Genomic DNA, 25,524 nt, shown 5'->3' with positions numbered 1-25,524 from the left:
CGAATAATGTGAAAGAACCAATCAATGCAATCAATGTAAACACCGTACAATGTACGGTGCTCTTTAAAACTAAGACAGAATATTTAATAGTGAAGTGCTTTCAAAAAAAGGATTCTTTTGTTTTTGCTTCTGTCTCAAGAAGACATACAATTTTTGTTTCTAGTTAATTAGGATATCACTAATTTACACTTTTACCATCACACTGTTACATTTTTGCAAGTTTCCCATTCATACTTTACTTGTATCAACTTACATGTACCAAACATTAAGTTAGAAAGATCTAATACAAGTATCACTATAGTTCATATCTAGTCTTTTTAAACAGTCTAACCTATGTTTTATAAGTATCTTTAACAATTTTTATGCAAAGATTCTGAGAACAGAGAAGAAACTGAAACATTTCAATGCTGGACTGCAGCATTGAAACATATTAAGAAATTGGGGGATTTTCAGTTTTTAAGAATTTTACTGGTTTGAAAGTTTAGCAAGTTTAAAATTGTTTCCTAAGGCAAGAAATAATATAAGAATTAGTAATAGCAAAGTAAGATATTTTGTATTATCATACATAAACAACAAAAGAAAATTCATTAGGAAATAGTAAAAAGAGGTGAGAAACTGGTCAAAAAATACAAAACTCCTACAAGCACCAGATTCTGCTGCAGTACCAGGAAACCCCATATTTTGTTGTGAACTGTATAAGCAACAGATTCTGAGATAGGTACATGTGAGTTACATCAGAGAAGCAGCAGTTACCTTGCTATTGATGTTCAGTGTTTCCTCTGGCAGCAAGTAGAACTGGCTCACCACAGCACTGTTGTTCTTAAAAATTCCCACATCATACCACCGGCGGTCCCTGGTTTTCACCGGTGCCGGCGGCCTCTGGGGAGCTCTCTAGTATTTGAAGAACACGTCATGTAGATTACCCACACTTCAATGCCATGGAAAAAAATGTCAAGGCTCTAGTATATGTAAGAGACAACCCCCTTTTATACCAGTGTTACTTTCTTATGCTTCAAATGAATATGCATGTACTATTATAACACCGTGCAAAACCAACTGGCTCTTGTACAGTTACTCAGACACAGTCTGCCATTTAAAAGGCAGCAGCTGGGATGTTGCATCTGATGTTCTGAGCAGGGAGGGGAAGAAGCTTAAAGCTGTAGAACTAGGTGTCTGTAGCAGCATGTAGTTGTGAGTTAATTTCTCTCAGAGGTCAAGAAGTTTCCCAAGGTGGTCCAACATCATCAGCTCCCCCTGGGGCTCAGCTGCACCTCAATCCCACACGTGCTCTTTGTCAGGCACTGCAGAACTCGCCTGCAGCTGAGAACAGCCCTCTGCTGTGGCGTGGGGCCATGGGGATGGAGGGTGTGCAAACTGCTCCTGACTGACCCAGAAACACAAACTGGCTTTCTTGCTCCTCTCCAGGCACCAGGAAGGGCACTTGCAGAGTCAGGTGACACTTGTGTGTCAGCACAGATCGGCCATGATCCTGCTAGCATGGAAATGGGGCAGGAGCTGCAGCTGCTCTTGGCAGAAGCACCCCAACCCGTTATTAGCAGCTGCTTCTCCCCTTTGTCCCTTGCTTTTGGTGGCAACAGTGGCACCTTGGGTTTGTGTATTAAGTTGTAATCAGGTGAAATAGGAAGCATTTACTTTTTCAGGCAGTATTTACAGCTTGCATAGTCAGTCCCCATCTCCTCTAGGGAAAAACATCAAGATGTCAGTTAAGTTACGTTTCAAATCTATAGAATCATCAGCTAACACTAGTCTGATCTAATACATACTTAATTTTAAATTCAGTTGTGCATACAGAAAAACTTTTTCACATCATGCAGCAGAGACCATTCCACTGTGCCAGTTGATAAAAATGATTCAACAGCTGAAACATGTACTTGGATCTCCTCCCAGCTACACAACTGCTACTTAGACTCACATCTAACTCACAAAATGCAATTAGTTTTACAACAGAAATGTTTACCCCTCTATTATTCACTCCAAGCTCAAAATAAACATTGCTTTTCTTTCAGAAATATAATTAAAGGAAAACAGAACAGCCCTTACAACTAATCAACAGAACAATAGGTAAAGCAATCTGATAATACTTTTTCAGACTTACGGAAGAGTGTGAATCATTTGTCTGTCCAGTATTGACCCTTGTTGAAGGCATGGCAAAAGCAGTTTCACCAGCTAAAAACAAAATGTTAAATTTTAAAAACTTCAGCAACAGAAAAAAATTAATACAAAACCCACACAGTATTAAAGTTGACCTCAATAGCCATTTACAAGTATTTGTTGCACAAGAACATCTCAGACTTCTTTTGCATGCAGTTCTATTTATAATACAAACTAATTTTGGCTTCTATCATATTCCCAGAACAATTCCAAGAGTCTAGCATTGGAGGCTGCTACAGATAATGCAAACAGAAGGCAGGACTCAGAAAAATCCTAAAAACTGACAGGACTATGAAATAGATATAAAATATTTGTAAGCAAATAATCTGAATACCAGATTGAGGCACATACTGGGGACATTGTATGAATAGTCTAAGTGTGAATTCTTAATTTGAATGCATTGTCTCTGACATCAATGCAGTCTGAATTTTAAACATAAGCAGTTAATTTGTAAACAATCCTAACAAATGGGAACAGAGCATTCCTTAAATTTAAAATTGAATCAAAAGAAAAAAAAAATTAAGCACATGTGTAACACAAAGGAATATTAGTATTTTATGCTTGTGTTCCTGGGTTTTGCTTTTAAAATACAATACTACTTGGTAAAAATTATACTATATACACAACATCAATATTAGAATACATTTCTTCAGTTAACACTCAAAACAGTAACAAGCACAGCCTGTTGATATTTGTCAAAAACAAAACTTGAAAAACTACCCATTTATGTTCTGTATTGCTGCTGATTTTGGGAATTTCCAGCAGCCTGTGACGAGGCCAGCACATTAGACCAGCAATGAGCTGGCCACATTAACTAGGCATATTTATTATAGAGGTCAGTTACTTAAAATCCAAATCATCTAAGGTTACTATTTTAGTCTTTTGCTGACTAAATAGACAAGCACTGAATGAAAGCAAATGTGCAATGAGCACCAAAACAGGCTACTACTGATATTTAGGAAATGGACCTCTGCATAAATGAAGATTTTAAAGATTTGCTTACAGGAAACATGTGGTTTACAAAACATAGAACGAATATCCCAACTAAGATGTATAAATCCTAGCAGAGATCATCCAGGCTGCACAAGGTCTTCAATTCCCAAAGCCCTATCTACATCCCAGGTACTACTCAAGATGGTATCCCACTACACTAGAGGAACTCTGATGGCCTTAAAAATATATGGCTCAAAATACAGTATGTGAAACACATTTCAAACCTTCAGATTTTGAATTGAATGTTGTTAGTGAAGTTTCATCTTTAACAACTGCCCCATTTGTACTTGATGATTCAGTTTTAACAGCCTGCTGGGTTACCATAGTTTGTGTGCTGGAGACAGTACTGGATACAGAAGCATCAGGATTTACACTTTGTTTGTCCAAGTCATGTAATTCACCTACATTTGCTGATGTCTGAGCACCTTAAAAAAAAAAAAGAAAATATTAGCCAGAATTCAGTATTGGTAACACAACAAATCCCAGCTTGGTCTAACAGATTTAGTTTCATAAAAAGCCTGAGTTTAGCTCAGAATTAGGTTAGAACAGATCTGATTTTATTGATTGCTAATGTTTACTTCAGGTTTATAACTGAACAGAAGTCTGTCTCCACAGTCACAAACAAATGTATGTAAACAGTTAGTTTAAGCTTGCTGTTTTCTATGTATAAGGTCACAAAAAATTAATTTTGGAAAAAAACCCTACTAAAAGAAAGCATCCACACAAATCAGTATCACAGATTTGTATCAATTTAAGATAACCCCTGTAGAAGTCTGTTTCTCACTTAGCGACAAGAAGGAAAACTTCCACATCTGATTAAATTCCACTGTGAAGAAAATAAAAATCCAACTACCTATAAAATACATTGAAGTCAAATATAAAGATCAGGTGATTAAGCCTGGATTTACTACACTGAACTTAAGGCACTTCCATGAAATGCATAAATCACAGCCTTGCCATCTTTTTCTCCCTCTGCAGTCAGAGAAAAAGATGCTTGTCTCTACGCTGTCTGAAATTTTACATCAGCCAATAGCTTTTCACTGCTAACAGACAGACACAGTGTCAGTTTGCAGTTACTATCACCATAATGTTGTAAGATGTCATCTGTCCCTTTTTACTTGATTTTAAAAAATGGCTATTTAAGTTTAAATAAGCAGATTTTCCATCATAATAATGAATACATTGAGAATTTCATGCACCTTGCAACACTTCAAACAAGTTAAGATTTCAATTGTCTTCATATTTTCTAAAAATACATTCAGTAATAACTAACACAAATTGGGGTTTTTAAACTGTAAAGAACTCTTAAATAATTTTAAATTACAAAACAGAAACAATCTTATTTTATGTTTTTGAGGTGAATTTTAACTCTCACTTGAAATTTTTTTTTTCTATAGTCATCTTACTTGAAGTACAAACAGGCAAAAGAGAAGGGGCATTTGATTCTTTGAATCCTGTAGCATCTGCATGGTTTTTCATAGTCTCCTGTGTAACCTTGTTTTCAGGTGCTGCAACCTTTTCTTTTCCTTCTACTTTTGAACTGGATGAAAGGGCAGCTTGGACCTAACCAAAACAACAAATTTGTTAATGTTAAACTGCAAAGTTCAGAAATTTCAACTGCAAACACAGCATGAAAATGCTCGGTCAGAAACAACAATATAAACTCCTTCAACAATTCCCCCTAGCACTTTAAATTAGACCAAGAAATCAATCTCTCAGTCCTTACCTTAATCATTATACAACAAAGACTCAAACACTGAGTTGTCTTGGAAGAGTCACACTAAATTTTATCATTACATGGGATTTCATTGCTGTGTATATTTAGTCTACTGGGGGGACTACCAGAGATGGGGAAAATCACAATTACAGTCTTTCAATCTTTGCTTTCCTGATACAATGTACTTGAGATATTTCTATTCTTAGTGAAATTTATGGTATTTCTACATGTGTTTTCTTGAGGAATACATTATGATCTATGACTTCACAAAAAAAGGTCCAAAGTTCTAAAAATGGGATCCTTTTGCCAGAGTTGTTCCTCACTGTTTCTGTTACATTGGCAAAACAGGAACATGTACAACTGCACACCAGACAGATAAGAACTGGATTTAACCTGCTGTAGGAACTTACAACTAAGCAGACTAGCATTAAACTAAACTGGACTAAAAAAGAAGGGATATGCCTTATTCTTTTTGCTCCCCACATTAATGGGGACCAATATTTTGAGGATGAATAGTATTCCTGCTGGTGGCAGGCTCCCAGATGGCATCGTGGAAGACAATACACAATTGTAGACAATTAACAAGAAGAGGACTTGAAAGACTGTCTCTCAATCATAAAAGCAAAAAGTATGTAAGAAAACAGACAACTACTTCAGCAGGTGTCTGTCTTTTTGTTTTATTTGCATTGTTTTCTAAGACCTAAAAATTATGCAGAGAGTTTTAAAACTGAGGAAGTGTTCTGGCAGTTCACTATCTTCCCACATGAAGCATTTTTCATTTTACACTTACATTATTAGGAATGAGATTATTTGTTTGGCTGGGATGATCCACCTTCGTTTCTGGATAAGGGACGCTAGGCAATGATTGCGGACTCTGATGGAGAGAACAGCCACCTTGCAGGTAAACAAAAGCAAATTCCCATCAGTTATGTAAAACTTAATATTATGATTGTTTTAATTTATTTCAGTAAGGAAGAGGGAAGCCAAGGTTGCTTGAAGGAAAACTTTGTTGTAAGTCTGAAATGAAACTGTATGACCAAACATTCAAATAAAATCTCTTCCTCACTGTTTCCTTTCTCAACTTGTGCCCAGCATTCTACAAATATCTTCATAATTCAGATTCAAATTCAGGCCAAAATCAATAGAAACAAGTGAAAGGGGAGTTTTCCATAATTATGATGCAGGCATTTGGAGAATAACCAAAGAAACAGGGTCTCTCCCTCTCTCACAGAATGGTTCTTTAAAAAACAAACTCATATTTATTATTTCTGCAACCCTCCAATCTGCCTGTGCACAAACATTAGTGTAAAGTGATCTGACTGCTACCTTGTGAACTCAGCACTGATGTCTCAGGAACGCCAGTACCAGGAATTCCAGCCACCGGTGGCACTGGTGAGTCAGCATGCAACTGAAGAAGATATCCTTCAACTGTAGGTACCTCATCCCACTTCAGTTGAAAAGAGTTGGTTGTAGCTCTGATCAGCTGTACCTGTGATGGTGCTAGAGGTCTCTCTGAAAGAAACCAATAAAACACAGATGGCACGTTAGAAATTGCCCTCCCTTACCAGTTTAGTCAATAGCTGCATATTGCAAGTAAAATCAGTTGCTCCTTTTTCACTAATGTACAATATACACCAGATTCAACAAGAAACAACTGTCAAAAGGTGGCAAGCCAAGTCAGAAAATTATGAAGTGTCTTTTCAAAGTGTTCAAAAACGCTCCAGTTCTGATGCTTTGTTTTTCATGGTTCTTCTGCTGCCAGTAGGCCTTTGGGTTTTAGCTACATCATTATAAGGATTACAGAGACAGGAGATCCTTGTGGTTTCTTGAAATGCTGCAGGTAGCTCTTTGGCTCCTAAAGCTTTACATATTCCTCTAATTCCCAAATTATTCCTCTTCCTTTCTGCTTGCTCTGTGTAGCTGAAGTGAGCTTTTGCTCTAACTTCTGCACAGGCTGAAGCCTAGACATGACTAATGCCAATGGCTTGTTCCTCTCACGTGCCTCTATGCCTGACCAGACTGTAATCTTAAGCACATCCCTCCCCTGCTACCCTTTTTCATTTTCTGAGGGAAAAATTAAACAGGAAAAAGAAAGTTTTATTCTAATTCCCTCTCTCCAAACAGCATCTCAGTGTTCTGCTATCAATGCAGCTACTAAAGTAATTAGTCTCCAGAAATCCCTTCATCTCAAGACCATTTTGGTCCTTTCTTAGATTGAAGAGTATCTTTTTGCAGTCCAAGAGATGAGGAAGCAGCAGCAGCAATGATCCCAAGAGAAGAAGGGATTTGGTGAATAAAGTAAGTAGTATCAGAAAAGATCACTAGAAAGAGAGGCCAGGAACCCTGAGTTTAGAACAGCCTTTTGCATCTTGTATCAGCTGACTATGGCATGCAGTGCAGAATTTAGCATAAAGTTTTTTCAGAGACTTTAATTAAGCCTTCCTAATTTTTTCATTTTAAGTAACAGCCTTTAAAAAACCAGCAATAAAGCATGACTTAAAAATAATTTTTAAAATATAAATAGTCTTCGAGTTTGCTACAGCTTTAATGTTTTGACCATCAATCACGCAAACTTTCCATATGTTAACAAAACACAAGACACAGTACAAGTCTCTTACCAGTATCAAGGTACCAAAGATCTTTGCAGCAAACTTGATTGTTCCAAGCTTTTCTGTAACCATCTCTACCACTCCAGATATACAGACGAGTGCCAACAGCTACAGCACAGTGTCCTGCTCTTGGCCCTGGTAACAAGTTACTTTTGTCCTCCTGGCAATCTGAGATCAGACCTATCCATTCTGTGGTATCTAGTAAATGAAACTCAAAGCATTTAGTTTCTAGATATTTTCCAAAACAAAACATAAAGATGTTAACACACTTAACTGCTCAGAAATAATGAAAATAAATCACCTGTTTTTATAGACAACTGTATTTAAAGTGGAAATATTATGAAAAGAAGGTCACTTTCCAATTAGTGTACAAGATAAAATCAATTCATACAGGCTGAATTTTCTGACCTCTGGTTATCTCTCTCAGGCAAATGGATCAGAAGTTGAGAGTTCAGGGATAGTACTACCATGCTTAGAAAAAACTCGTTTCAGAATCTGCCCCCGTGTTCTTCCATAAATGAAAAAGGAGTATTTACATTACTTAGTATTAAAGTTGTAATAACAAAGATTTGAAAAAGCAAACCTGCTGAATCTTCAAAGAAAAATAATAATTAAAATATTACTTTTCAAGTAACATGCAAAAAACGAGCAACTTCTTTATTCAGCCAGGATTACAACTATGTATCCCAACCTTTTCTCAAGGTCTTCAAAATAGTTACTCTACTCTGTTAAGAAAATATCAATTCCAAATACCCACTCCCAGAAAGGCAGAAACACTAACCCAAATTAAGGTAAGAAAATGAACCGGTGCACTTCCATTCGCCATCAGGAGCAGAAATTTCACCTCCTGCTGACTGTGGAACCCATCCACCAAAAACATACATTCTGAAATACAGGAAAAGAGGGAAGAGGGAAAAAGAAAAGAAACACCAATTAACATCTAGATGTGCTCTCTCAAACTAGGATAAAAAAGATTTCCACTGTGTTACAGTTTTGGTTCACAGCAAATTTTATTTGTATCTACTGTCTTTATGAAGTACAGTTGCAGACATCTACCTTCTGAAATTTTTGAGCAAATGGACTGATTGAAAACCCCAACCACACAAAAAAACCCCTGGAAACTCCTCAAACAACTTCCTAGAAACAGAAGTTAACACCTTAACATTTAGCAAACCATCATGCTAATGCTCTCCAAAAATCCCACAACAGAATTTCTACAATCCTTTACTGCAGACCTCACAGTAAGTCATGCTAAAATAAGATGACCGGCATCTAACTCAGATACCAAAATTTAAAAATATAATGCAGGCTACAAACTGCTAACATTTTAAGTAATGTGTTATTTGGACATATTATAATATGTCCAATTGCTGTTGGATCAGAAGGTATAAAGTTTTCATACTTCTTTACTCCCTTGCCTCTTTCTCCCCATGCCAGCTTGTAAATTGATATAAAATGGACTGAAACACATGTTTAAAAATCCATTTTATTAATGCTACCTGCCAAAACAAACCATATTGGCAAGAAATGGAGTAATGAAGGACAGACTACAAAAAAAGTGGGGAATAGTTTTGTCTGGAACTAGTTCTACCCTTTGAGCAGTTTCTTTGCATAGCTACCTCATCTGTGTCACACACACAGAGGCACTGAAGCTCGCTCCTGACAGAGCTCAGGCCCAGCTGAGGCTTCCCCAGAATGCACAAAGGTGCTCCAAGAAGCCCAGAAAGCTGCTGGTGGGTTGGGCAGATTGTCCTGCTGGATGGAAACACTGACAGTTTGCTACCCTTGAGTTAACAGCAGCACTGAAATAGCAGGAAACTACTCTACAGGGCTGATGTTTGTACTGAGCAGTAGTGGATAAGCATCATCGTTCTCCTACTAGGTGTACCTTTCTAGAGTTGAGCTTTTAACAACAGACATACTTGTTTCCTATTACATTGGCCGTATGGAGACTGCGAGGAAGTGGTACTGTCCCTTTGGTTTCTGGTCTTGACCAGGTCATGGTTTCTAAAAGAAAGAGAATAAAATCCTCAAAAAAAAAATTATCTTGTTGCTACATATTTCACTACCTGGATTTTAGGAAGGAACGTACCTCTAATATACAGCAAAGCTAAATTTCACCTTTTTAAGGTGGCTGCTTTAAGAAAGAGGGTGAAATAACAAGCACTTGAAACTTCTTTTAAAAAAATCACAGGAAATACAGACAAACTAAAACATAAATTATGGTTTCATTATGGTTGTTCAACTTTGTTTCTTTAGAGTGCTTAAAAGGCTATGATATCCACCTCACAGAATATTCATAATCAGTGAGAATAATATATGCAAATAATACTGTATCTATTTAATTCCAAATATTACAAAAAGTTAACATTATGGTGTCAGTCTCAATAATATCTGGACCACAGCATGCCATTAACCATTTTATACCATAATTTTTTCCCTCAGCCAGTAAGCACTGACTTCTGCTGGCAAACCTACTCACCAATGTCAAGTTCCCAGAGATCATTAAGCCGACAGCCACACATGCCTCCAAAAATATACATCTTTGGGCTTCCCACATCTTTTCTGCAGTACACAATGGCTGTGTGAGATTCTCGGGGGGATGGCAAGATTCCTTTGGTCACAGGAATACTCCAGCCGACCACGCCAGACCCATGTTGCAGCTCCAGTTCATAGAAATCATTTAAATATCTAGGGTATTATTGTCAAAGTATGAAAAACTCACTTATAAGCATGATGAGAAGTGCGCTTTAAACCCTGACCACTTCCAAACAATACAGACTTCTGTCTTGGGAGGGTGTAGAGTTTTAAACTCTCAAAACATTTGATGCATTGTGGGCAGTACCAAATCTGGATTTAAAATGGATTTAAAACAAAAAAAATTAACAGTTATAACTTGTTGCTTCTGAGAAAGCATGCTCTCTTATTTGCTACACTGTATTACATGAAAGAAACATGAAAACAACATTTCTTGTAAAAATTGCTACATATGGACACCTAAAATAAACTGCAAAGCTGTGGGAAATACATGATGACAAGAGGTATTAGACAGAAATTTCTGCAGCTCTTAAGGCAGCAGAGTTGAGAAGAAGCTGGGTTTTTTTTCTCATGTCTTAAGGCTGGTCAATGCACAATTAGCCATTTGTTGCTGAATCTATCAGCAAGTTATTTTTAGATAATGGTTTTTGAATCTTGGCATTCACACCGGATACCTCTTGTTTACTGAGCTTGAAATTACCAGTTTATAGCTCAGTGGATATAAGTGCTCTGAACTGCAGGTGAATGTGGATATAAAACTTCAACATTATAGCACAGTTTGCTGACAATAATGGCAACTTCAGCTGTTACTGTAAAAAATTTCCAGATGAATTCGTTACTGTTTTTCACAGCAATACAGAAGAAACATCCATCATGAATTCCCTGATGACTCATGAGACTCTGCTGATTGAGGTAATTCGAACAGACAAGCCATTCTTAAAAACATTGCCCAAAATAATAGAAGAAATACCAAAGCCTACTCAGGTTTCCCTACAAAAGTGTCAGAGCTGTCACTCAGTGTTCCATATTGTGGGATTAACAGCAGGAATACTTAACCTTCTTTGTATGTAACCCCTTCACTGCACAAATAATCCAACTTTGAGAACCTGGTGTGCAGGACAGCCTGCCTAAAATGTTCCTTTTCAAAGATGCCAAATCTACTAATTTCTTTATAAAGCCATTAAATTCAAAGATAAATCAGCATACCTGGGAACATTATTATTTGAATCTTCACTTTCATTTGCCAGGCCACCAAATAAATAGCACTTGTTACCATACAAAGAAAAGCTGTGGCCAAGCCGAGGACAGGGTGGAGATCCGTTCGAAGGAGCTTGAGGTTTCACTTTTTTCCAGAGCCATCGACTTGCCTTGAAGACAAGAAAAATGTATTCAGAAATAATTTCATTTATAGTCAGTCATAACAAATGGAATTAATATAATATTAACATTTGTATGTTTTCTGAATTCTTTTTAAGGAAATGCTGGGCTTTTTTTATGTCATTCATTAAAAGGGATGTGTAAGAGCTAACCTTAATAAAATTTTAAATATATTATGCTTTATTTAGACTAGATGGAAGTCTCTATTTCAAAGTTATTTAGAATAAACTTTAGTTTCTTAAGATGGAGAAAATCTTTCTGAAGAAGAGCAAAGATCATCTAACTTTCCTCTGCAGTTGGTAAAATAAAATGTGTTTCTTTATAAACAGATAAATAAAGTAGTCTTGAAAATCAAAACATATTCATACATTTCCTACCTGCAATTCATATAAATCATTACTATATCTTCCATATTCAACCATTCCTCCAAAAACTAGTATTCTGGTACCATCACAAACAAATCCATGTGCTGCACAGCCTGGAGGAATATCTCCTCTTACGGCAGGAAGGAACCATTGATTTGTAACTATAGTAGGAAGTAAAAAACAAAAAAACAGAAAAAAATATTAAAAAAAATATTTCAAACACTGAAACATGTATTTTTAAACACTTCTGCTTTCTAAAGAATTACCTTTTATCTGCAGATAACTGTGAACAGGCTATTTGCTTCACACTAAGTTTTAAATAAATCTTTTTTTTTTTTTTAATAAAAAGAAAAGCAAACACCTCTATCAAACCAATGTAATTCAGTATATGAATGAGCCCATGAGGTCACTGTAACTAAGTCAGTCATGAAGGGTCAGCCAGCAATTTCACAGACTTTCCAAGAATAGAGGCTAATGACGAACACAAGTGCAGCTCCACACAAAAGAGATAACTACGCTAACTCAGAGGGAGCTAGCCCTAGAAACAGAATTATTAGAGCTACAGCAGCATGGCACTGTGCCTGGACTTAATAGCCCTATTCAAAAACTAATTACACTGTTCTGGGACCCATTTTAATATCCACAGAGTGCTGCACTGATATGTGGGAGAGGAGAGGCAAAGAGTCAAGAAAAAGCAACTAAGACTTGTCTGATCCAGCTGCAGCATATTGGTGCCTAAACTGTTCTGGAATTTAAGAATTACAGGGGACAATGTCTTCTCTTTCCTACACTTTAATAAGAGCATGAAGAAGAGAAGTAGGAAATGAAAAGCTTCCAGTGAGCGTTGCTGCAGGGGATTAAGAGTCTCTCACTGTGTGCCAGCTCTTCAAAAATCATCACATGCATAGCAAGGGCCATGGATGACATCCCACACTTGGGCAGCTCAGGTCATAACCCTGCATCTTAAATCCCAGAATAAAAAAGGTCAGTTTGGGCCAAGCACTAGTCCAGAAACTGGAACAAATGAGTCATGATCCCTTTTGTCACTGCTGCAAAGGGGAAATATCTTAAACAGAAAATCTGTGAAGAAAAGAACAAAGTCATAGTAAGACTCACTCAAAAAGGCACCTGTCAGAATCTCTGCTCTGACGGCATAACTATGCTAAGAGTTTTCTTTGGATTACTTTTCCAAACAGAAAGGTTAAGAGTTTTGGTTTTTTTCTTCTCCCCTCAGAAATACGTAAGTATTTCAGAAAATATTACAGAAATACGTAAGCATAGTAGATCTTAAAGCTATCAGGGAAAAATCTGCCGGGAAAAACCTCAAGCAGCCAACGCCGGCTGACTGAGCAGCACAGATCAGTCACCGAACTCTCCCGTCTCGGCCCAAGCCCTGAAATTACACGCAAGTTTTCCAGCCTCATCCAGCATTCGGTGCAGTAACTATTTAGGCGTCTAATCTTTCACAAATAAAATCGGTCTTGGGCAGCTTCCTGTTTGGAAAGGCTCCCGATGCCAACCCGTTCACTTTTCCAAACAAGATTCCCATTCCAGCGCGTTGGGCTCCCGTGAGCTGCCGCCAGCAGAGGGAAGGAGGGGGATCGGGCCACTCGCAGGGACTAATCCCGCCTGCCGCCATTCAGCCGCGACCTGCCAGGGGAGAGAGGCTCCGCACCCCTGAGCGACAGCCGGGGAAAGCAGAACCGGGAGATTCTCGGGGTCGCTTTTCCCCAGGAAGGACCACTAACCCCGCAGCATCAGCCGGGGCGCAGCACTACCCCAGGAAAGACCCCTGGCCCAGGCGTATTTCCCGCCCCGCCATTTCGGCTCCGGGCAGCTCCTCAGCCCGCCCGCCGCCCCCTCGGCCGAGCCCCCGCGGGCAGCGCCGGGGGAGGGCGGGAGGCCCGGGGGGATGGGGGGGGATCCCCGGCGCCGTGCGGAGCCCGGTGCCACCGGCGGTCGCAGACGGGACGGCCCCGCCGCTGTCCCCCCCGCCCCGCCCGCCCCGCGGCGCGGCCCCGCCCCGCGCACCCGTGTTGTAGACGTGCAGCTCGTCGGCGATGCCCTCGTTGCCGCCGCCGAAGATGATGAGCAGCTCTCGGATGGCGACCGCGCGGTGCCCGTGGCGGGAGCGCGGCACCGGCCCCGTGAAGGAGGACACCCGCCTCCAGCTCAGCCCGGCGGCGGCCGCCGCCATCTCAGCGCCGCTCCCACAACGCACCGCGCGGCCGGGGCAGCCCGCCGGGGAAGGGGGAGCGCTGACGTGAGGGCGGCGGGTCCGTGTCCCGCCCGTGTCCCGCCCCGCGGCCGCCTCCGCCGCAGCCCCGGCTCGGCACGGCCCCCTCCGTTCCTGCGGCGCCCCGGGCCCGGCCGTGCTCCGGCGGGAGCCCTTTGGAGGCGCCCCTTGCCTGCAGCACCCGCCGCCCGAGGGGTGCTCGGGCACTGCGGCGGTGGCGTGTGCTCCTCCGCTTGGGGCATCCGCTCTGCCGCCGAGCCCTCAGAAACGTGTAGCACATCCCCTTTTTTAATTTTTTTTTTTTTTTTTTTTTTTTTTTTTTTAACTGGCTAGTGGTAGGCGAGGCATCGCTGCTGCCTGCGAGGTGTGCGGCGAGAAAGAAATGAGTTTCTGTTCAAGCACTGAAGGTTGGGATTTAGCAACCGAGGTTTCGGTTCTACAGCTGGCAGCGGGTGATCTGGGTGAATTCGAAGGTCTCCGTCTGCAGGAGAGAAGCTGCTCTTTCCTGTGTGAGGGGCGTGTTGTGGGAGAATATATAAACGCGTGAGGCTGAGGGAAATCCAAAGAAGGTGCATCTGGTGCTAAAAGTCTCTTCTCACTGTTGAGTTCTACACAGTAAGCGATGATGCTGAGATGTGGAATTGAGGTTGGACATTAGGAGGAATTTCTTCACAGAAAGGATGATTAGACATTGGGATGGCCTGCCCAGGGATGGTGAAGGTGTTTGAGGAAAGACTGGATGTGGCACTTACTGCCATGGTCTAGTTGACAAAGCGGTGTTTGGTCGTGGGTTGGACTCGATGGTTTCAGAGTGCTTTTGTAACCTCATTCTGTGAAGGCATTACTGCACAGCCAGTAATCCCAAGGGTTCTGCCAGGAGAAGGAGCAAGTCCCAGTTCTGCAGGCTCACAGAACTGTGTGCTGCTTAGATCTGTTCAGACTCACATAGAAATGGAGGGGAAGGTGAAAAAAAACATGGGTGAATTTTGATGAACATAAGCTTAATACAACTTAAATATTATAGCACAGAAAAATACTAATAGTTGTGGCCATCTGCACAAAGCATGTAACTGTATGTAGAACGCTTCATTTAATTTTTGTTCTAGCAGAAGATGGATTCCTATACAAAATCAGACACAGATAATAGAGTTTGGGCACATTTTGAGAGACACAGTGGAAAACTCACATTTTTTGGCTCCTGCAAATGGAACAGAAATCTTCATTTAAAACACTAAAAAATTTTAAGACCTTTGCTGATTACTGCTCATAAATTTTGCCTTGTCTCATGATAAAAATATGAAAAATGGTTTAGAGTTGAAAATGTTTATTATCATTCCTTTCAGTACTCACAAAAGTCTTGTGACAAAACAGTGGTTTACCATTTAAAAACTTCATTCCTAGAAGGGAGGGACTGAAATAAAATAAGAGAAATGCTGTACAAAGAAAGCTGCAAAAGCATTCCAGGAGAGCTTAGGAGGCAGGGTATCACCATGTGCTGGTTACCTTGATCCAAGATCCTTTTGAATCTAAACCAAACCTGCAGATTAAATGCTCAAAGATTAGGAAATGAGATGTTTCAAGTCAAAATGCATGTTCAGAGTTGACTTTTGCAAGTTTCCCTTAGCTTTTGACTCTCAAGAACTCTGCCAACAGACACTGGGAAAACTTTGGCCTTCTGTTAGACTTTGGCATGTTAGCATGTCTGGCTCTTGCACACTAGTTACCTGTTCACATTTACCATAAATAATGACTGAAAACATAACTTGCAGCTAGATTTTGAAAGTAACTTCTGGAAGGGTTTGTTTCCTTCTCTTTCCCCCACTCCTTTAAGACTTTTTGTCTTATGGGATTTGTTTGCAATCTGCTAGCTGAAGCTCTGAGGCAAGTTTGCCAGATCTGGGGCTGCATCATCGCTCTGCACATCTGGAAGTGGTTTATGTGCTCTCATTTCTCCAGTGCAGCGTCTGGACTATGAGCTATTCCTCAGCAGCAGAGAAAAGAGAGAAAACCAGCACAACTCCAAAGTAAACTTTGAAGAGTACGAAAGAGGAATTGAATCGTAAAACTGTTACTGTGCCCTGTAAGGCCCTTGTGTGGGTGACTTCAAAGGAGGATGGTGATCAAGGACGCTTTGGCAAGAGTGCTTACAGCTGTGGGCTATCTAGGATCCAAGTAAATAGCTCCACAGCACTTCAGGAGAGAGGAGTCCCGAATACTGTGCTGCTTTGAAGAGGTAAAAAGACTAATTAAGCAGGAAATATCTGAGCAGTAATGTCACTGTGTTTGAACTTTCCCTTCTGCAGCCCCTCGCTTTGTTACAGGATTTGGCAGCTGAGTTAGGGACTGCCAGGTTCCAGGAAATAATGTCTACAGTCAGAAAAAACGAGTATATATTTGCAGGAGAATAAATATACCTCTCTTTCCTTAAAGATCTGTAGGTAATCAATTGGTGTTTCAGAGGCTTAGGAATGTTGTAGTTGTAGAATTCAGTCTTGTGTGAGAGTCTGTCTTTGGATTTTCAAGTTTAAAACATGTTTCAGTTTATGTGGATTTAATAATTTCTGGAGATAACGTGAAGCTGTGGCTGTGCAGCTCTCATCTTGCAGTGATCATCAGGACTGTTTGTGGCTATTGTCACAAATGCTAATTCAAAGATAGAAGGCAGCCCTGAGGAAATCAGGGGAAGATTGTGTTCAGCTAAAGTGGGGTTAGAAAATTAGTCCAAGAGTGTAGCAGGTTCTGCTGTCTCTCTGCTTACCTAAATGAGTAAAGTTTTTAAATGTAAAAGAAAACAATATTTCTTTGTAACGCATGAGAGAAAGGCTTTCTCAGCTGTGGTTTTTCCTGACAGATAAGCTTGATTTCCTCTGTCTAAATTAATGCCACATGAAGAGAATGGTCTGCTGGAATGTAGATAAGTAGTGCAGATGTGGAAGAACTTCCAGAATACTCCTTTCTCACTGTAATTTAGTCATTAGCTGGGACTTAAATACATGTGACTATAAGTGGCTTGTAAAGTCACTTATAAAAAAAAAAATCTTAGATTTTTATATATATTTTTGTTGTTGTTGTTTAACTTGTTGGTCAAAGTAGACACTAATTAAGGATGGTGCCTGAACTTGAGTACTAACCAATGAGAGGTGGTCAGTCTTGTGACTCAGATTTCAAGAATTCTTGCTGTTCTGTTTGATTTGCCAAGGAGCTGGAACAAACTGCATTTTTATGTGTGCACAGAACGCATTTTATATCTTCATCTGTGCAGTAATGTGTCTATATCTGTATGTGTGGAAACAGGAAAAATTGTTTCCTCTTCTATCCCTACCTAGTATAAAGTTTAGGTCACACAGTTGGATTTTTCTCTCCTCCCCAGTTTCTGGTGCTGTTTTTTACTGTTGGTTGTTGTTTTGGTTATGTGGTTTATGTTCTCTTTCACAAACAGTAGTTTTGGGTCCAGAATTCAAACAAATGTTGTATTTCTCAAAATCCTGTACTTTAGGGATTATGTTCTGTCTTCTCAGACATGGCTGCTCTCAGGCCTGGACTAGAAACACAGTTTTAGGGAAGGCTACCTCCTTTTCTTCAGAATCACAAAAAATGTGCATAAATACAAGCCACACTACACACACTGGAAGAATATGGCTGAATATCACTGTTGCTTTGAAATCTTTTGAGAATCTAGAAGACCTTGCCCTGGTATAATATTCCCATAGGTTTGGGAACACATACTCCAGTAAGAGATTAGCATTTGTGATAGTTACTACGTTTGAGGTGAAATCAGAGATAAACATATTTATAAATTGCACCAGTGGGTGTTTTAAAACTTCTTTGCATGGTATCTTAAAAAGTTATAAAAATCACCTATTGATGTGGATGATCAGATGGGATTTATTAAAATGTTTTTATAAACTATTAGTTGCTTAAATTATTAATAAAAATATTTCTAACCCGTAATACTAGGGTTAAAATAATCTGTATTTGTAATTTGTAAATTTGAAAAAAAAAATAAAAAATTGTATTTACAGAGATTAAATGCAGTTTTACTAGTTCAGTAACTTGATAACACTTGATAATCCAAAATGTACTGCTTTAACTGCTAGAATTAATTTCTGGCATTAATGATGTTTCTCTCCTTTTTTTTTTTCTTTTAATTATTTTTTTTATTTTAGTTTACCACAGATCACAGTTCTCATCCAACAGGACACATGGCTCTTTTAAAGAAAAGTAAGAGATTAAAAACATTTGAAACACATATTTTTTAAAGGAGGACAGAAATGTCAAATCCAATTTTTCATGCAACTGTTGTCAGAGTTGCTTACAAATTTATAGTTCTGGTATTGCTAAATTATGCTTAACTCTAAGTATGCAAATAAATTTTTTTCCTGTTAACTGTGTCAGATAAATACAACCATAATTCACATTAATTTAAAATTACTCACTGCTTTACTGCATCAGGCTGGAGATTATGAAATTTCCCACCAATAATGCAAGTAGCTGCTGTTTTCATATGAATTGTGCCCAGAGCACTGAATGTGAATTTTACAGAGTTCTGCACATTAATGCTGTTCATACTCAAAATTGAGATATGGCCCCAAGAATTTTGGGGTTCTTATTCCCAAGAGGTCAGTGACTGAAAATGTTTTTTTTTTGCCTTTACTTGTGTGCCAAACATTTCTCAGAAGTCAATGGGCTTTTTCCTCAGCTGGGTTAAATTAGTGCAGGTTTGGTTTACCAATTTCAATCTAGTCTCATGGCCAGTTGGCCATTTTGATTAAAAGAGTTCAAAACTCTGTTCCCTTTGCTCTTTTAAACACCTTGAATACATTTTATGGTGGTGTAAAAGGAACAAAGTAGTCTGAAACAAAGAACACCCATCATCAAAGTGACTGTTGATGAGGGCAGTGTTGTGTTTGTGTGAACTGTCCCAACACCTGCACATGCTTGCTTTGTGTTGAATGACTTAAACTTGTACAAGACAGTCTTCCAGGAACTATAAATCAGAAAATACAGTCGGGTCTTTGCCTTGCTTTGATTTTACTGTCAAAATAAGTATTTTCGAATATTTTGAAACATTCCTGGTTTCGGTAGCATGGTGGTCTTCTTTTTCTAGAAATTTTAGGGTTTTGCTCAAGTACACCTTCTGGATCTGAACATTGAAATAGATAAAAATATTCTCCTGTGTCTGAAGCTTTATTAAGGAAGCATGATAGAATAGAAGGGCTACATAAAAATAATTAACTCATTAAGTGAGTGTAAACAGACAATGGACTAGCCAGGAAAAAATGTCCCAAGCTCCTGGTAAAATTCAGAAACAGGTGAATTTTCTAACATGGATAACTCATATATATTGAGAGTCTTACAATTTAGTGAGCAAATTAACCATGAAAATTAGGTAGTTGGGGATTACTTTAATAAGGGAGAGTTACTGTTGTGTTTCTAACATAAAATTTTTAGCTTGATCAAATTACACCAGAAAAACAACAAATACAGGTTATCAAATTTTTCTATCATCTGTGCTGGTTGCAAATTGGATTTTTATTTCTTTTTAATCAGGTACTTGGGAATTAGCTGTTATACTGATTGTTAACACATTCTCCCTCTTGTTTCAGTTAACCAGATCTTACTGTTACTTCTTGTCTTAACTGTGTGTGCTATTCTGTATAATAAAGTTCACCAAGTGCCATTGGCATTAAGAAATGAAACAGGTAAGTGACTTCAGTTTCATTTATGTTCCTGTTTTATATTCTTCATGTCTTAACTTATACAGCACTTTTCACCTTATTGAATCCTGTTTGTCCTGCAGTAGATGAGCTGCTCACAGTGTTACATATAATCTGGGATTAAAACCATTTTGCTTCTGAATTACTTGAATAAAATCATAGGAGATTGATAGTGATGACTAAGAGTTGTAATTCTGATTAAGTTTTTATCCAGATGTCACTGATGTAGATGGATGCTGGAGTATATCCTTATTTGAGCTGAACAGTTTAGAGCTGTCAAGTGGTAAACTTTGATCATGGCCTGCCTCCTTGGGAGTGTTCTTGGCCTGATTATTCATTTCAGATAGACCATCAAATCTTCATATTTACAGCAGAAATTTTAGCTGGAATTTTTATAGTGGCAGAAACCTTATAGGGTTAATAAGATTAGGCTAGTATTAAATATTTATGTAAATAGTTTGCTCACTGTTCCCAAGGTAAACAAACTCAATCTTGAGATAAATAATTTATTTTCAGTATGTTTTTGTGGGGGTTGTTATGACTGTAATTGTTACATATTAACCAGTAGAATTATATCTGTTTAAGTTCTGTAAGTTAATCAGCTCTAATTAGGGATAAAAATTTTTAGCACTTTTCTTCATTTTAGCGTTAATCTGACTCAGTATAGTTTGGGTTTTTTCCCTTATATCATTAGCAACTTCCTGCTGGTACAAATTTTTGCACTCTTCATTTCAAGCCAGCTTGCCAAAGAAGTGGAACTCATGCAATTGCACTGTCTCTTTGACTTACCTTGTTCCTTTGATAATTTTGGAGCCTATTGTTCAATTTGTACTAAATATAACTGAGAAGAAGTCTCAAAGGTATTCCAACCTCTCCAAATTTCATGTGCATAAGCAGCTACATGAAGGACAGGCTGAATTGTGCCTGTGCTGAGTAGAAGATGCCAGGAACTCTCTTATTTATTCTGTTTGGAGGCATCCAACAGTCCAGCCAACCTGGAAGTGGTTCTGGATTAACACCAGCTCAAGCTGTGTGCTTTACCAGATGGGGATGTGTGCAATGTGGTAAGGAAAAATGGAGTGGTGATAAAATGATTCCAATGCTTATGGTATACTTACTCATTTTTGTGACCCAGATCTGATGTAAAATGGGTTTGTTTCTTGCAGTGGATTTGGAGAGCCCTGAGGAAATGGAAGAAGAAATCCCAGTGGTGATCTGTGCTGCTGCGGGCAGGATGGGTGCAGCTGTAGCAGCGATCAGCAGCATCTACAGCAACACAGAGGCCAATGTTTTGTTCTACATTGTTGGGCTGAAAACAACCATCCCGCATATTAGGTACACACCAGCCTTGCTTTGTTTTGGGCTGTACTTAGATCCGTGTTGTTGCTCTGTCTAGCACAGGCATAAGGCTTTGCAGGACTCTTCAGGGAAATGTAGTGCTATGGGTAGCAACCTCAGGACTCTGTACATGATGGAAAAAGGACCACTTTGTCCTCTACAAGGCACTGACTTGTGCAAAGGGGTGTGAAATAATCGGGCCATACCTGTGTTTCTCAGCTTTTTGTTGCCAGGCTGCAGAAGAGTGTGAAGTAAGGTAAGGATGCACTGCCTTCTTGTCACCATCCCACTTTGTGGCACCTCTGGTGCTGTGTCCTCAGCTTCAGAGTAGAAAAACTTGCTATTTAAAGCTAATTTCAGTTAAGACAATGTCTTAAAGATATAAAAAGAAGCCCAGAAAATATTACAATGACTTTAATTTCTTTCCTTTTCACTTCATTCCTTGATTTCTCATTTCATTTACTTCCATGAAATTAGAAGTCATCATTTCATGAAAGGAAATGAAATCTCAGGATTTCAATGAATATTAATCTCATTAAGTTTCAGTTCATTTCACAGTACTTCATTTCATTGTTTTCATGTCAGAATTTGAATTTTCTTTTTCTCAATTTCACTTCATCAAATTTTCCTTGCCTTTCTATCAATTTTGCTTTAATCCTTCATTTCTTATTTCCTTTCATGAAATGAAAATTCCTCATTTCATGAAAGGAAATGAAATCTCAAGATTTCAATGAATATAATTTCTTGAAGTCTCATCTCATTTCAATGCACTTCATTTCATTCCATTCCCTTTCATTTATTTGACTTCATTACATAGTTTTCTTTTTTAATTTCATTTCATTATATTTCATGTCCCTTCTTTTAATTTCAATTAATTCCTTTATTTCTCATTTAATTTTCTTTCATGAATTGAGAATTCTTCATTTCATTCTCTTCATGAATTCTTCATGAAAGGAAATGATATCCTGATATTTCAATGAATCTAATTTTGTGACGTTTTGGTTCATTAAAATAAATAGTGTTAAAATTTGCAAACATTGTCTTAAAGAGGACCAAGTTGTGAATGAACACTAAAACATTTCATAGGAGGTCTCACCTCTGGCTACTTCACTTCTGCAGCCTTTTGTGTCTGCCTTTTGCAGACAATTTGTCTCAGGATAGAAAATAAACAGTGGTGATAAGAAATCTGAAAAAAATATGAAAATAAAATTAGTTTAGCCTAAAGAAAATACAGTTAGGAGGTGATGTAAAAGTCATCCGGAAGAACATAAAACTGAAAGGGATTTAAAAGACTTAAAAGCACTGTAGACAGGATAAGATATAATTATCTTTAATTATAGCAAGAAAACTTAGAATATAATTTATTGCAAATAATGGCGAAAGATGAGTTGTTTGGACTACATATGATAGTTTTGGGGGTGGGGTGGTTTTTTTAATTGGGGTTTTTGTGGGGGATTTTTAAAAAAAATATTTTAAGAGCAATTTTAACAAAGGTCTGTATGCAATAGCTGTAGACATAAGTGATTCTGCCTTGGCATAGAATAGATCAAGTGAGCTTTCAAGTTCTCTAGTAATAAGTGTCTGTGAATTTCTTACTGGAAGTACTTGCCACATGCTTTATATTTTTTTTAATCACTTCTTTTCTTTTTATCACAGAAAATGGATTGAAAATTCTAAACTGAAAGAAATAAAATTTAAGGTTGTGGAATTCAATCCTATGGTACTAAAAGGAAAAATCAGACAAGATGCATCACGTCCTGAGCTACTGCAGCCTGTGAGTCAATGAACATAACAAATTGTTGAGGTTTTTAATGCTTATTATGGGCTTCAAAATGTTCTAGATGTGTTCCATTTCATGGAGGAGGTGTGTCTTCCACTGCAAGAACCAATGGTCATGAGATGAAATTAGTCAATGACAACATAAACAAGAGATGTTGCACACTTTTAATGCAAAAAAAGAGTACTACATCTCTAGAATTCCTTGCTGAAAGGCCTTGTGGATGCAAAAATGTTCAGGGGTTCAGTTAGGATCAAAGTTCATATTTAGATCACATCTAGATCAGAAAATTCCTTGAGCTGAAAATAGCTGGAAGCTAGGAGAATACATGGAGCAATTGTTCTGGATGCTTGCTCTATTTTTATTTTTCACTGAGTGTCTGGTTAGGACCACTCTGAAGGCAGAGGCTGGGTAAAATTCTGGTCTGAATTCTTACACTTGTTCTTACATTCTCAGTCCCTTTTCCCTCTGCTCTGTTCTTCATTGCTCTTGTAGAAGTTATCCCATGTCTTTGTCACCAGTCAAATAATTTCTTTAGAGTGGATTTATGATACCATTACATTTTTTGTGTGATGTATACTGTAAAAATGCACTAGGAAGAGCATTTGCAGCAGGTCCAGAAAGGTGCTCCTTCCTCTCTGCTCTGCACTGGTGAGGCTGCATCTGAAGTGCCGTATCCAGTTCTGAGACCAGCAGTACAAGAAAGATATGGACTTACTGGGGCGAGTTCAACCTGGGCTGCAAAGATGATTAAGAGGCTGAAGCATCTTTTACATCAGAGTCTGAAAGAGTTGAGGCTGTTTCAGTCTGGAGAAGACAAGATTCAGGAGGTTCTTATCAATCTGTATAAATACTCGAGGGGAGCAACAAGAGACAATGGGCACAAATAACATGAAATTCCCCCTGGGCTAAAGAAAAGCCTTTTAAAACCAGGAGTTTGAAAGTCTCAGGTTGCCCAGAGAGACTGTTGAGTCTCCATCTGTAGACATATTCAGAACCCAGCTGGGCATGGTCTATCCACCTGCTTGAGTGGACTCTGCTGCAGGTGGGGGGTTCACCAAGGAGATTTCAAAAGGCTCCTTCCAGTATAAAGGATTCTTTGAGGAAGAAACAGATTTGTTGTAGTGGATAAATAATAAAAGCAATAATAGAAATAATACTGGATTTGAGACAGTAATAAAGCTGTGGGGGAGGAAGCAAATAGTCACTGATTAGTGCTCAATAAAGAGAGACATTCCAACTGACTTAATAGAGACAGAAGCCTGAGACTACTGCGTTAAACAGCTTTACCATTTAGCCTTTACATTTTTTTTCTCTTTAATAGCTGAACTTCGTTCGATTTTATCTTCCTCTGCTTATCCAGAAACATGAGAAAGTAATATATTTGGATGATGATGTCATTGTTCAAGGTAAGCTATTGTCTAAAAAGCAGTTTCTAACAGAATTAAATCAAAGTTATTGCAGCTTTTACATATATTTGGAAATATGAGATATAACAGAAATTGAGGCAGCTGATAGGAATGTTGAACTTGGGGACACTACAAATAATTTGTTTGTTTAAATGAAAGTTTGAGGAAGAACTTATCTGCATATGTTTTGCATAATTGTGATCAGAATTGTGGGTTTCATTTTAATTGATTGTGATCAATTGCTGAAAGATACAATGAATTTCACTCAGGTGCTGCAACATTTATTAAGTGTGTGACATGCATTTGAATTCCTACAAATGCTACCAATTCCTTATCCAGAGCTGCTGTTCTTGAGAGCAAGAGGAAATTAATCAAATAAGAGAATGGAAGCTCCAAACACTCAAAATATGGTTTTGAGCATCTTCAGCTCAGAATATAAAGCAATTTTCATAATCACAAAGATTGCAGAGTTCCTAGTCAAGTGGGAGCAGTTAGAAGACATTCAAATTCTGAAAAAAAATTTTCTTTTCTTTTAATCATCAAAATGATCTCTTTTGAAGACCAATTATTTTTTTAATGATAATTTCTTGTGAGTTTTTTTCTGTTCTGTTTCCCAATTGTTGGGCTTTTTTCTCTGTAGACCTGTTGTCTTCATGTTTGTTCTATCATACTTTTTTGTTATTTTAAAGCACTTTTTAACCAGTGTTGTGCTTTAACCCTGGTGGGCAACCAAGAAAAATTCCCTTTGGAAAGGACTGTGTATAACTACAATAAACTTTTTGGCCTAAATTAGTCTTTGCTGTAAGAACATTAAGACCAGTGAATTTACACATGAAAAAAGCGTAGTTCTCCACTGCTTTTCTGCACCTTTTTATATAGTCTTGTCTCTCTAGGGGCAGATTTCAGACCTCCTGCACTTAAAGGGGTCACTATTTGCTGCTTTAGAAAACACAGCTAATCTGTTCTGCCTGTCTCATTTTCATTTGCCATAGGCTTCCCATCACAGTTCTCCAACATGGGTGTTTCCAGTGGCAGTCTCTCCTTTTTGGTTTTGTTGTTCTGTCTGTCATCAACGGGCAGCAGCAATATTTAACTCTTTGAAAGGTTCCAGGTCTTCATTTAGACTCCAATTTCACAAGCAGCTCAAGCTGAGCCCACCATTTCCCTGTCACCCCTCCCTGCACCTGTGTTCACTGGCACTGGGCTCTTTCTCTCCCTGGGCTGTCAGCTGATGGTGACTGTGGAGCTGCAGGATAAAGGTGCAGTTTCACATTAC

At 38.5% G+C, this 25,524-nt stretch overlaps 2 protein-coding genes across 14 annotated transcripts in view; one reads left to right on the top strand and one right to left on the bottom strand.

The window, feature by feature from the left end:
• The window catches only part of HCFC2 (host cell factor C2), a 19,380-nt gene extending 5,354 nt beyond the window's left edge, over positions 1 to 14,026 (bottom strand). The window contains exons 1-13 of the mRNA XM_086887143.1: positions 13,803 to 14,026; positions 11,784 to 11,932; positions 11,236 to 11,396; positions 9,974 to 10,182; positions 9,414 to 9,498; positions 8,273 to 8,376; positions 7,501 to 7,689; positions 6,209 to 6,394; positions 5,673 to 5,776; positions 4,572 to 4,728; positions 3,390 to 3,590; positions 2,117 to 2,187; positions 754 to 891 (exon numbers count right to left, since the gene is read on the bottom strand). Coding sequence (XP_086743269.1) covers positions 754 to 891; positions 2,117 to 2,187; positions 3,390 to 3,590; positions 4,572 to 4,728; positions 5,673 to 5,776; positions 6,209 to 6,394; positions 7,501 to 7,689; positions 8,273 to 8,376; positions 9,414 to 9,498; positions 9,974 to 10,182; positions 11,236 to 11,396; positions 11,784 to 11,932; positions 13,803 to 13,968 — 1,920 coding nt within the window. The 5' untranslated portion in view covers positions 13,969 to 14,026. The remainder of the gene's footprint in view (positions 1 to 753; positions 892 to 2,116; positions 2,188 to 3,389; positions 3,591 to 4,571; positions 4,729 to 5,672; positions 5,777 to 6,208; positions 6,395 to 7,500; positions 7,690 to 8,272; positions 8,377 to 9,413; positions 9,499 to 9,973; positions 10,183 to 11,235; positions 11,397 to 11,783; positions 11,933 to 13,802) is intronic.
• Positions 14,012 to 25,524, top strand: part of GLT8D2 (glycosyltransferase 8 domain containing 2) — a 15,850-nt gene continuing 4,337 nt past the window's right edge. The window contains exons 1-8 of one of the 13 annotated variants that reach the window (XM_023936727.2): positions 14,120 to 14,576; positions 15,964 to 16,240; positions 18,174 to 18,228; positions 19,614 to 19,709; positions 20,891 to 21,059; positions 22,719 to 22,836; positions 23,436 to 23,669; positions 24,164 to 24,248. In XM_023936727.2, the coding sequence (XP_023792495.2) occupies positions 18,210 to 18,228; positions 19,614 to 19,709; positions 20,891 to 21,059; positions 22,719 to 22,836; positions 23,436 to 23,669; positions 24,164 to 24,248 (721 nt within the window). In that variant the 5' untranslated portion in view covers positions 14,120 to 14,576; positions 15,964 to 16,240; positions 18,174 to 18,209. Of the gene's footprint in view, positions 16,241 to 18,173; positions 18,229 to 19,613; positions 19,710 to 20,890; positions 21,060 to 22,718; positions 22,837 to 23,435; positions 23,670 to 24,163; positions 24,249 to 25,524 lie in introns of all 13 variants that reach the window. The other 12 variants (XM_086887157.1, XM_023936718.2, XM_086887159.1 and 9 more) reach the window with 12 other exon arrangements.

Source organism: Cyanistes caeruleus, chromosome 4 (genome assembly GCF_971803275.1).
Source record: "Cyanistes caeruleus chromosome 4, bCyaCae1.hap1.1, whole genome shotgun sequence".
In the NCBI taxonomy this organism is placed as follows: domain Eukaryota; kingdom Metazoa; phylum Chordata; class Aves; order Passeriformes; family Paridae; genus Cyanistes; species Cyanistes caeruleus.
Note: the sequence above shows the minus strand (reverse complement) of the source record. Positions and strands in the feature narration are given on the sequence as shown.